The following is a 12193-nucleotide window of genomic DNA, read 5'->3' as shown; positions in this document are numbered from 1 at the left end:
TTCTCTAGCATCTCCTCTCTTAAATATGTTTTCTCAGAAGCACCGTTGGCTCCTTTGACTGGTTGAAGTCTGGGTGGGTGGTGGGTTTGTTTGTCAGTTGCAGAGCTGGCTGGAAGCGACTTTGGCCGGCACAGGGCAGTCCCTGACCGCCTCCTGCACGGGTCACCCCAACAGCCCTTTGCTACCCCAAACCCTGCCTGTTATGCCCAGTGCAGATGCTTAGGTATTTTTACCAAAACTTCTCTTTCTGTGATGCTCCTTGTGTGGTTTGTTGGGGTTTTTTCCCCCCAAATTGATAATTAATTAATATAATTAAATCGTGTTTAATATGAGTGCATTTTCATAATCATAAACTGAAGGTGCATACAGTCCAAGGCAGTAATAATATTGAGACAAATATCCATTAGCCATTCAGAGCTGTAGAAACTTTGTTTTCTTTCAGGAAACAAAACTGAAATGAGCTAGTAATGTTTTAGAATATGACTTGGTGTTACCACACATGCTTTTTCAATTCAGTCTAATTTCTCCACTTAATCATTATAGCTTAATTGTTGGTTTGTTCTCCTGTAGATATTGTCCCTGTGGCAAGTGTAGGCATTGTGAGAGCTCCTGGAGATTAAGAGGGATAGGACAAGAAGCAGTGTACAGAAGTTGCCACAGGGAAACTTTGATTAGGCAGTAAGGAAAACAAAAATGCAGTAAGGGTGATCAAATATGGGAACAGGTAGCCCAGAGAGGTTGTGAAATCTTCATCCTTGTAAATATTTAAAATGCAACTAGATGAGGCCTGGAGCAAAACCTGGTCTAAGTTGGCCCTGCTTTGAGTAGGTGGTTCAACCAGGTGACCTACCGTTGTTGCTTCCAACGTACATTATTCTGTGATTATAAATCTTTGAACTTCCCAGTCCACTGTTTTTGTCATCTTAGAAAACTTTTTTTGCCATTTAGTGAAACCCTTCAGGCATTCTGCTTTTTCCTCTTGAGGCTCTCCCCAGTGTAAGCACTATTGAGGAGACTGAAAATGTGTTAAGACTCTGAGACAGAACAGACATTGAACTTGCCTTTAAGATGAGTTACTTTTCTGAAGAGCAAAAGCATAAATCACAGCTCCTCTTGTTTTCTCCTACAGCAATGGTATACAGTTAAATAAAATACATAAACTTGCCTGTTCACATGCAGAAAAGTGGGTGAATGCTGGTTTGTCTGTATTGGAGTATAAGTTTCATGAGCTGCAGATACTTCCATATCATGAATGCAAGATAATGTACATGAAGTGCCACAGTAGATCTTCTAAAAAGAAATGTTTCTTGATCTTCTTCAATCTGTCATTATTCAGTGGAGTTATACTACTAGAAGTTAATACTTCTGACTCAGGTTATTTCATGTTTAGCTGAATGATTAGTAGTTTGCTCAACTTAAGGTCTGTTTCAATGGGAGCTTTAGCCAGTACTTGAACACTTAGCCACTATTAGAAGACCAAACCAGTTAGAACCAAAGAAACCCCACAGTATGGTTTTGGTATTTTTCTTCTGAGTTGCAAGAGGTATGAATATGGAGATTCTGTATCTGTTGACATCTGTATAGCCTCAAGTCGTGGCAAGGGAGATTTAGGTTAGATACTAGGAAAAATTTCTTTACTGGGAGGGTTGTCAGACATTGGAACAGGCTGCCCAGGGAAGTGGTTGAGTCACCATCCCTGGAGGTATTCAAAAAGCACGTAGACGGGGTACTACAGAACATGGTTTAGTGGGCATGGTTGATGGTTGGACTCGATGATCTTGAAGGTCTTTTCCAACCTAAATGATTCTATGATTCTATGATCATTATTTGAATCCTGTAAACCACATTTGATTTCTGGTATGGTTTTTTGTTTTTAATTTCTTGTCTGAACATACCTGTTCAGCTGTGACAGCCAAAAGCCCCAAAAAGGACTGCATTCTTCTGACACTAAAAAGTGACGGGAAGTTCTGCAGAAATACTTAATGGCTAGAATTATGTGCCAAGTGTCCATGTTACAAGATAGAGAGGACATTCACTAAAAACATTGCTTGTCTTAATCTCATGCTATATTTGTCTTATACTCTGATCTTTCTGCGGTTGCCACTATTCTCAAACGTTGCCAGATTTTCCACAAATTTGCTAATTAATTTCCTTTTCTTTCTTTATGACAAAAAAACTGTGCAAATATGTTAGAACTCAAAATCCTATTTTCTTTCATAGTACCTAGTCAACTGCAGAACAGAAATTTACTCTGAAAAGTTGAAGGATACTCCTTCTGGAAATAGACACTTCCACGTGTTAGCCAAGGTTGTTGTAATAAATTGTAATTTTGTTATCTCCAAAGCTGATATGGCTTGTTTGAACCTTATTTGAGATCTATACGCAGATTTCATTAATAAAATGCAAAGAAATTACATGTACCTGAACAAGAATTTGACCTCTGTCTTGAAGTTTTTATAATAAGAAAATGTTAGTGTCTTGCAACACTACCTCTTAGTGCTCTTTCCTGATATGAACCTGATGAAACTGCCCACTGTAGGTCTTCTTTTGCCTCATGTTAAGTACTTTGGTAAGAAGAGATCTTTTTCTTCTAAGGTGAGCCTCCTTTCCGAGTTGATTTGACGTTTTCTTGTTTGTAATTTTTAGGCTTGTCCACTATCACTTTTGTCTATTATAAAGTGAGTTCTATAAAAGACAATTCTAGCAATGGTGGTGGCTAAACATGGTTCTTCTAAAATTTAAATACTTTTCAGTAAAAGCTCATGAAGTGTGGTTGTGTTTCCATTTAAATCTTTTCTCGGAAGAATATAATTTGGTAGTTGTAGCCCATAATTGATACTATTTAAATGCATTTATGAAGTTTTGCAGACTTTGTAAGTTATGTCACTGAAGTTGATCTGTCGGAAGTCAGTTGGCAGAAGAGCAGCTTCCTTTATGGTTTGGAAGCTGATGGGTCTATATGCTTTTGACAGTATTGCTGTAAGCTTCAATTTTCTTTCAGGTTCCAATTTTCATTTTACTTACGAAGATTTCAGAGTTGTTTAACAGCACTTATTACACAGCAATGAAAGATTTAAATTTTTTTTTTCCTTCTTTCATCCACCTTAGAACACTTTTCTGAAGATGATTAGGGTGTTATCTTCACTGTACAGTTAGGGATTCCCTTTGTCATTTTTACTGATAATGCCTTAATATTTCAAACGTCAGTGTAATTCCTAGTCTGTAGAATACTGTGGATTACAGATAAAAGTGGGGGAAAAGTGTCTTGTGAACTAGTTTGTCTACCTTCAGTAGCACGTGATATGTTGTAGAAACATGACTTGTATGTTGGAAATGTAGTCTCATGAAGAAAATGTACTTGCTGTGTAGTTTCACCTGGCTGTGAAATTTGTTGTATTCTTTTTTTCCCTCTTCCATTTACTCAGTGTCAGAACTAACTCTTCAGGTGGACTTTGCATGTGGAATTTGAAATCATGTACCAGAGGAATTACTGACAAAAGGAAAACAAATTAGTTAATCTGTTTTGTGTAACTTATTTTGCTTGTAGGGTGCTGTTGGATTACTTTATATCAGCAACAGTTTCACTGAAATCTAAGCTTCACAGATATCCTGTAATGCAGTTATGTTTTAATTTTTTTGTTGTTGTCATGGTCCCTGATTATTACTTTCACAATTACACTGCTATCATATGCCTTCCCTGTTCAGCTGAACAGGGGTAGCAATTTTTTTATTATTGACTTGCTCCATTCTTTACAATAAGGTGGGAACTACTACCAAAACTACTTAGAATCAATATCTGAACAAGAAGATCAAGTGAATTTAATGCTTGCTGTTTGTTTCATATCTAAAACCAAAGAGGCTTTAGATGGAAAACAGTTACAGAAATAACCCATTTGTGCTGTTCAGAAGTTATATATATAGTAGATTGAAAGGTAATAAAAATATTTTACCTAAGTATATTTGAGACAGAGCGATACTGTAGGCACGATCTACCTTTTACTTCCTGTAACTGTCTAGCATTAACTTTGCAGTGGTGGTTTTGATTTCTAACACACTGATGTGTTAGCAAAATGGCTGCTGACTTGTTGATAATGCATTGCGGAATTTTGCTCACTCAATATTCAAGTGGAAATATATAATGTAAACTTTTTACTTAATCCATTTTTCTTTTGTGACTTGCAGACAGATGCCAGCAGTAAAGCTATATTCTCAAAAGTGATGGTTATTACAAGTAAGTCAGTTGAAGTATTTACACTGTCTAAAAATTACAGTTGAACCATGTTGCTTTCTTGCTTTAAAAATAATGATATAAGCTAAAAAAAGTTTTGTAACAGATAAAACTTATAACAAATAACGATAAACATGATGTAACAATATGCTTTAAAGAATTAAGACAACTGTAAGCAGAATTACTTCTTTACTGTAAAAAGTGTCTAGTCATGAAGCTTATCAATGACATTTTGGCTACATCTGTTGTGGACTAATTAAAAAGCTAGATGATCTAGGGTGTTAGTGTCTGCTTTAGCACTTACTATAGAATATATATTAACTGATGTTAACTAACCTACTAAACTATCTACTAACTAACCTGTCTTTGAGGTGCTGGTATTGTAAGTGCTGTTGGGAGAATTCAGAAGAGTTTTGGTTTCAGTAGCAGGGAAGGCACTTTGGAAACTGAAGAACTTCTGTGTAACCTGAGCTCTTGGCAAAGAAAAAAACCACCGATGAAACACCACTTATTGTTCCCCCCAGCCCACCATGCCAATAGCATTAAAACCAGTATGAAGAAAAAAACTTGCTTTACAATTCTGAATTTTTTTCTTTTTTTTTTTTTAATCAACCTTTTTTTAAAAAAATGCCAACTCTTCTGGCAAAACAGATGCTACTTAAGGCTGGCTACATTTTGGAAAAATGCTCAGGAAAAACTGAATCTTGCTATTTGGTTGGCCATGTTCCAAATCCTTTTTTCCTTTTGTTTATAATATAACAGTTGATCAGGTTGTGATTTTTCTGATTCTTTTAGTTCTGGGTCGCATTTAAAAAAAAAAAAAATTTAAAAAAATCATCAATGCAGCAAAACAAATACTTACTAGAACTTGTTTTGAACTGACTATCCTGTAACCCTATACCATTTTCTGTGCCAACTTTGCTTAACACCTACTGTACCAAAAACATGAAACATCTTAGATAGTATACTAATACTTTTCCAATAAATTGTCTTGCTATAATATAAAATGTAAATATAAAATTAATATGTAGTTTAAGAAATGCATTTTAAACGCTTTTTTGTAAATGTTGCAAGCTGTTGTAAAGTTTACGTTTAGTTGAAGGGATAATTTAGCAAAAATACATTTTTGATGTTTTTCACACTTGTCAATATCAGATGATCTATATACAGAGTATACTTTTTTGTGGAGCATAGGCTTTGCATTCTGAGGTCAACTTCAGCTGTTAATATTATTAACAAGAACAGCTAGACTTGCTGAAAAATGAGTGTGAGGGGCGAGGAAAGCAAATAGCCAGGGGAGTTCTGTGGGTACACCAAATTTTTAGAAATTCGTGTCCTCATAGATATGTCTGCACATGTTAAGCTGTTTTGGGGTTTCTTTGGTTATTTTTTTTTCCCCACCCTTCTTGGTTAACTTAAACACACATAGAAACTTTCTTGGTGTGACATTTCAAACTTATGTAATTTATAATACTGATACTTTTGTTTATTAAAATAAATAGTGCTTTCTTTTGCTTATTTAAAGGAAACCTTCCTGATCCAGGGAAGGCTCAAGATTTCATGAAAAAGTTCACACAAGTTCTAGAAGATGATGAAAAAATAAGAAGTCAGTTAGAAATGCTTGTTAGCCCAACATGTTCTTGCAAACAGGCTGAAGGATGTGTGGTAAGAATTGCTCTTAAGATATGTGAATATTTTTGGAACTGAATTGATTATAAATTTAATTGAAACTTATATTGCAGAGGGAAATAACGAAGAAGTTGGGCAATCCAAAACAACCAACAAATCCTTTCCTGGAAATGATAAAGTTTCTTCTTGAGAGAATTGCTCCCGTGCACATTGATACTGAATCCATCAGGTATTTTTGTGTGTGTGATATTGGCCATAGATCACAGGGTTTGAAATTGGGGTTTCTTATTTTGCCTTTAAGCACAAGCAGTAGTGGATTGGGCGGGTGTGGTTTAAGGCCTGGTGACCTGCAATATTTTCTTCTGTTTCCCCTTGCTTAGGGGTTTTTGTGCCCTCATTCAGAATGTAGCCACAGAAACAATTGAATTGTCATTCAGCATAGCCAGGAGAACCTGTCAGTAAAAATGGATCTGTTGCACTGACTTATTTTAAAAGAAATTTCTGTCCATGGCTATTCGCTGAAACTTTCCACCCAGAATATTAGCTCGTAGTGACATAAACAGTAATTTAACTGAGGAAGTAAAGATTATGGTGATGAGGCATCAAGACTGCAAGGAAGAGTAAGCCAGTGAAGTTGTGGAAGGGGGGAAAAAGTAATTGCTGAAATGATTATTTAACAGCTGTATTTTAGATATGTGGTACCTTATTAGAGACCACTAGTTCTAAATACTGGTAAGTTCTTATCTGTTAATTCCAACTATAGAAATTGATTTTTTAAGTACTTGAGCTTTTCAGTTTCTGCCTGTCAGGTATGCAATGTAGTGGAGCCATTGAGATTTCACTTGAAAATCTGTTTCTGATCTTGCATTAAGTACAATGTGTAGCTGGATTTTTACTTTAAATATGAAAATACATTTTTCACGTTCACAGAAGCAATATAAAATGTATATTTAAAGTAATATTCATATGTGGCACAAAATTGTAATACTTATTTCACAATCTAACTACTGGGTGACTGTCATACAGTATACAAGCAAAAAAAAAAATAGTAAAAAGCACATATTTTCAGTTTTGCTGAAGAATTGGTCTTCTCCCATCTTTGTAAAATTTCACTTAACTTCTGCTTCATTTTTGAGACTCAGACTGTTTGGTTTTATTAGTAGGTGGTCACTTTTGTCCAATTAGGGAGGGAAAAAAAAATTGGAAGTCTGGGAAGTCTGACTAGGAGGTCTCTCCCTTGGTTTGCTACCAGTTGCTTGTTTGTTTATTTATTTTTAGAGGGTTTTTTTGGTTTTTTTGCTTTGGGATTGGGGGAGGGGGGGGCTATAAATATAATTTACAGGATGTACCGAAGGAATATTCTGGAATATTCTGAACATTGTTCAGCTCTTGATAGGGAAGCTGCCTACACCACTCACTAATAGGATCATTTGGATAATCACCTTTTCCTTTCCTAGGGTGCAGTGTAAGAAAAAAACCAAGCATTACTGTCAAGGTGAAATATACAGGAGATAGGTCTTCTAAATTTTTCATCAACTCTTAGCACAGCTGTTTAACAGTTATTTTTTTTTCCTCTTGGTTATAGACTAAACATTGTAATCAGTTATTTTCCCTCATTTATTCAGAATCCATAGCAGCTAGTAACCTCACCATAATTCTTACCTGAAGTTGTTGCTTGTAATGCTCAAATTCTTTTCTTATTTTGGTCATCCTTCCTGAGTAATTTGTATATAGTTCTTAAGTCATGGTGGATAAGCATTTTTTAACTTAATGCTTCATAAGCTTTTATTTAGATAGGGGATGAGGGCAAGCAGATTATCTAGTTCACATATATGTTTTGTGACAAGCTTATGTTTTAAATAAGTTCCTTTAATAAGGTTATGTCTTAAACTTATGAAAATAGTCATACACAGTGGAATTACAGTAAATACAAGGCCATGTTTTGTTTTTCTCTTCAGTGCCCTTATCAAGCAAGTAAACAAGTCTATAGATGGAACAGCTGATGATGAAGATGAGGGTGTACCTACTGACCAGGCAATCAGAGCAGGTCTTGAATTGCTTAAGGCAAGTATACTCCTGCTGGTCAGTGAGCATGTGAAACTTTCTGAAGCAACTTTGTTAAAGTAAACTTTTAATTTGTACTCGGTATCGTTAGTCATAAGCATGTGGTGGCTATCTGGAAGAATACTGGTTTGGTTTTTTTCTGTATGCTCATCTTACATGGCACGTAAGTAAGGTTATTTTATAAATAATTTACAAGTTTTTCTGGAAGTCAAAAGTAGTTACGTGTGTGACATGAGCTGGCTTTTGATTATTAGAGTGTGAATTCAGCAGTTTGTGAATATAGTTATACCACTTTTGGAACTGTACTTGTATATCAGTACAATAATGTGGTTCCCCTGAGTTCCTTATAAATTGGGGTCTTACCACTTTGGAGCACAACCAGTTGTTCCACTTAGCAAACAAGCATGAAGTCTGGGAGCACACAGGCTGGATTCCTTTTAGAGAAACAAAATTATGAGATGGGCTTCAGAAGCACATGTTGTGTTGCAGTGGCTAAAGTGGGTTCAGTCAGTCTAGAAATACTCTGAAGTAAAACCCCTGAAATGTGAATATTGCTTTCTTAGCGTCAGTTATGTTTCTCTTAAGACATGCTTCTGCTGTAACCCAGTACTTGCTAAAGTAGATCTAGCCACTGAGAAGTACACATTCACAATAATAGGAGAAGAAATTGAGACTGGAGAAATAAGTTAAAACTGATGAGATCATGTATAAAGACAGAGAAGTTTAGGGGGTACTGAAAAAAAAAAAAAGGGTCAGAAAAAGAGAAATGTGCATTATGTGGCAAAACCAGGCAGAGTGTTATAAATATTCCAGTATGGCAGTGGAAAATGACTCTTGATGGAATGGTCTATATAAGTGGGTCTTTAAAAACTACTAACATGGCTTTCATCTTATTTTGGCAGGTACTTTCATTTACGCACCCTATCTCATTTCATTCAGCTGAAACTTTTGAATCTCTCCTGGCTTGTTTGAAAATGGATGATGAAAAAGTGGCAGAAGCTGCATTACAAATTTTCAAAAATACAGGAAGTAAAATTGAAGAAGACTTTCCTCATATACGATCGTAAGTTGTATATCTTACTCTGAGTAGTGTTCTTTACTATATGGGATTTTGGAAGTTCTCATTCTTCTTTTGCATGCTGTAGCATTATCCTGCATTCTTTTGGAAGAAAGTATTACTTCAGGTAAAGCAGGAAAGAGATTTTGAATGACTTTAAAATGCAGTGCTTTTTTAAGAATGGAAGTGAAATTAATGTATCCAAAGTAGTGACAGCTGATATGTTACTGATATTACTATCATTTTTATCATTGCCGTTCAGAATTACTTAATGTTTTTTCCTAAATTAAATGTGGCCATGTAAAAACATTCTTTGCACTTTAATGGGCATGTGTAGACAATAATATTTCCAAAACAGCTTTTAGTAACTTTCGCAGATAAAATGTTTGTTTTACCACATGATATTTTATCAACAAAAACCAGGGTTTTTTTACTTGCAAGCCATGTAAATAACCCTTTTTTTCTTTCTTTGAAGAAATTGCCAAAATCAGGACAATTAGCAGTTTTGCAGAGGTGGTGTGTTCTATATATGTATATCTGTGCTTTTTTGCTAGTTTGGTATTTTGGAAGATTTTCAAAATACACCTTGTGAAAAGGTACTTATCTCCTTTTTTTTTTTTTTTTTTTTTTTCCCCCCCCCCCCCCCAAAGTGCTTTGCTTCCAGTGTTGCATCATAAAGCTAAAAAGGGACCCCCTCGTCAAGCCAAATATGCTATTCACTGCATCCATGCCATATTTTCCAGCAAAGAAACACAGTTTGCACAGATATTTGAGGTAAAATTAAAATATTTAATTTTTATTTATCTTTTATATCGCACATGTAAACTAAGGGATGTAGTGGCAATTTATATGACAAGTTGTATCAAATTTAAGAAGGATTTTTTTCCCCTTTCCCTTTGTTCTCATACAGTTTGCCCAGAAAAATGGTAGCGGAGGTGTTTTTGTATCCCATGATCCATCATGTTTAGGGTTACGTATTTTAGAAGATGGTAGAACAAAACAGTGTTGGGCTGTCTGCTAGAACCATGAACTATTTATGGAAAGAGGAACCATGCACCACTCCTCACCCCAGTTGGGACTGTCCCAAAGTATTTAAATGGCTACAGAAATTACAGAAAACTAAATTATGGTAGAGACTATTTAAATAGTTTTTAGTTATAACTGCAAATGTACTTTTTAATTAGTGCCCATCAGCCTTTTATCTTGAAGGCTGAATTATAGTCCATTACTGAAATTGCAGTCTTGAAATGTAATATGCCCATTTCTTCAACAAGAAAATACACTTTTTAATCCATTGTTTCCTAAATGGTCCTGCTTTAGCTGCTGCTTTTTGAACTACCCAGATATGATAAAAAGTTTTGTCTGTCATCTTGATTTTTTTCTTTTAATTTTTAGGAGACTTGTAGGGTTGGTGAATGTGTCTTTAAATCTAAATAGTTAATAGTTCTTTTAAAATTGTATTTCTGAAATAGTAGTAGACATGGACAACTTGGTACAGAGCTCTCACCCACCTCCCCTCAGTAAGACACAGATTATAGCAGTAATACCTGAATTTGTTGCCTTTATTCTAGCCACTGCATAAAAGTCTGGATCCAAGCAATTTTGAGCATCTCATTACACCATTGGTTACTATTGGACATATAGCCATGCTAGCACCTGATCAGTTTGCTGCCCCTTTGAAATCTTTGGTTGCCACTTTTATTGTTAAAGATTTGCTAATGAATGATAGGGTAAGTATTTTTAAAACCTTGTATTAACATTTTGCTTCTCCTGTAGTATGATACTCAGCAAGGACTTGTGAAAATTTTTGGCTTGTTGGTTCTACTTCTTGTCTATGGCTGTCTTTTGATTTCCACATACACCGTTTGACTCAGTTGAAAACCAACACTACAGGAAAGGAGACAGTACTAATTTGGTAGTCCTTACTGAAGTGATAAGCTGTATAGCACAGCATTTGATCACTCATGATTTGCCTTTTGTTAAAAATGGGAAAATTGGTATTGACTTCACTCACTCAGTCTCTCGTCTTGAACAATCAGGTTGTGGTTTTTTTTTTTTTTTTTTTTTTTTTTTTTTTTTTTTTTTTTAGAAAGTATTAATGCATTTGAAACTAAAATACACTGTTTAAATGGAAGACTGAATTTTAATTTTTCTAATACTTCTGTGTTGGTAGTGATTCTAAAGTGAAAAAAAGAACTTGTGTGTTATCAGCCATTGTTTAGGGAAAGATTTACTGTCCAAAACTATGTGCTTGAAGTTCCAATCTACTGGATATGGAAACTGGAAATTATTTTCAAAGCAACAGCTATTACACTCTAAAGCGATAGTTTTCGGGTAACAACAACGAAAAACCACCCCTTTACTACTGTTAAATTTGCTGGTACTTGAATAGTGAGGTAAGAACAGTATCTCACTTCTGTAATGGTTACTTCTATAAAATACAGAAGGCATAAAGCTAACCAGTGAGTGCTGCTGTATTGTTTTCGGAAGCAAACAGGGCAGAGGAGATTACAGCAGGTTTCACTGAAGAGTAACAGTAGTAACAAAATGTAACATTTGGTTTAGCTTCCAGGAAAAAAGACAACAAAACTTTGGGTCCCAGATGAAGAAGTGTCTCCTGAAACGCTTGTTAAAGTAAGTAGCGCTTACTATATTTTCCTATGATTGTCTGTCTAATATTTAATAAAGAAAGTTAAATATCTGGATTCCTAAAGCTGTCAACTGCTTTTCTCTGTTTCCTTGTCACCTTTCTAAAAGTGAAAAAGAAATAACTATTTTTAAATTGAGGATCTCATCAGGATACACATTTCTGGATTGCCAGAAGAAAAGAATTTGCTGTTGGGAGCATCTACTTTTTTTTACTTTTGTAAATAAATTTACATATACACTTTATTGAATTTTTATTATAGCTTTTTATAGGCTTAGGTTTCATGTGCAACACTTAAGTATTCCAGGTATTGTCACAGTTAAAGTAAAATTTTTTTTTTTTCCCTCTTGTTTAACATAGGAGTTAAATACCCTAGAGACTTTGTTTAAAGTCTTCCCTCTTTCTTTTGAATTCTTAGGACATTAAAATGGTGGTGGGGTTGTCGGTTTGGTTTGGGGTTTTTTTGTTGGTTTGGTTTGGGTTTTTTTTACTTTAAAATGTCATTTCAAGCTTATTCTTTTTTTTTTGGAGTAAGTTTTTTATTACATTTTGTGGACTTGGTAATAGA

At 35.0% G+C, this 12193-nt stretch overlaps 1 protein-coding gene across 5 annotated transcripts in view; it reads left to right on the top strand.

Moving 5' to 3' along the window:
• Nucleotides 1–12193, top strand: part of PDS5B (PDS5 cohesin associated factor B) — a 132651-nt gene that overhangs the window by 63702 nt on the left and 56756 nt on the right. For all 5 annotated transcript variants that reach the window (XM_030042545.2, XM_030042544.2, XM_030042548.2 and 2 more), the window contains 8 exons: nt 4183–4231; nt 5754–5893; nt 5971–6086; nt 7816–7921; nt 8824–8984; nt 9629–9752; nt 10550–10708; nt 11544–11612. In XM_030042545.2, the coding sequence (XP_029898405.1) occupies nt 4183–4231; nt 5754–5893; nt 5971–6086; nt 7816–7921; nt 8824–8984; nt 9629–9752; nt 10550–10708; nt 11544–11612 (924 nt within the window). The remainder of the gene's footprint in view (nt 1–4182; nt 4232–5753; nt 5894–5970; nt 6087–7815; nt 7922–8823; nt 8985–9628; nt 9753–10549; nt 10709–11543; nt 11613–12193) is intronic.

Source organism: Aquila chrysaetos, chromosome 19, assembly GCF_900496995.4.
Source record: "Aquila chrysaetos chrysaetos chromosome 19, bAquChr1.4, whole genome shotgun sequence".
Classification (NCBI taxonomy): Eukaryota; Metazoa; Chordata; class Aves; order Accipitriformes; family Accipitridae; genus Aquila; species Aquila chrysaetos.
This window is presented reverse-complemented; position numbering and strand designations above follow the sequence as displayed.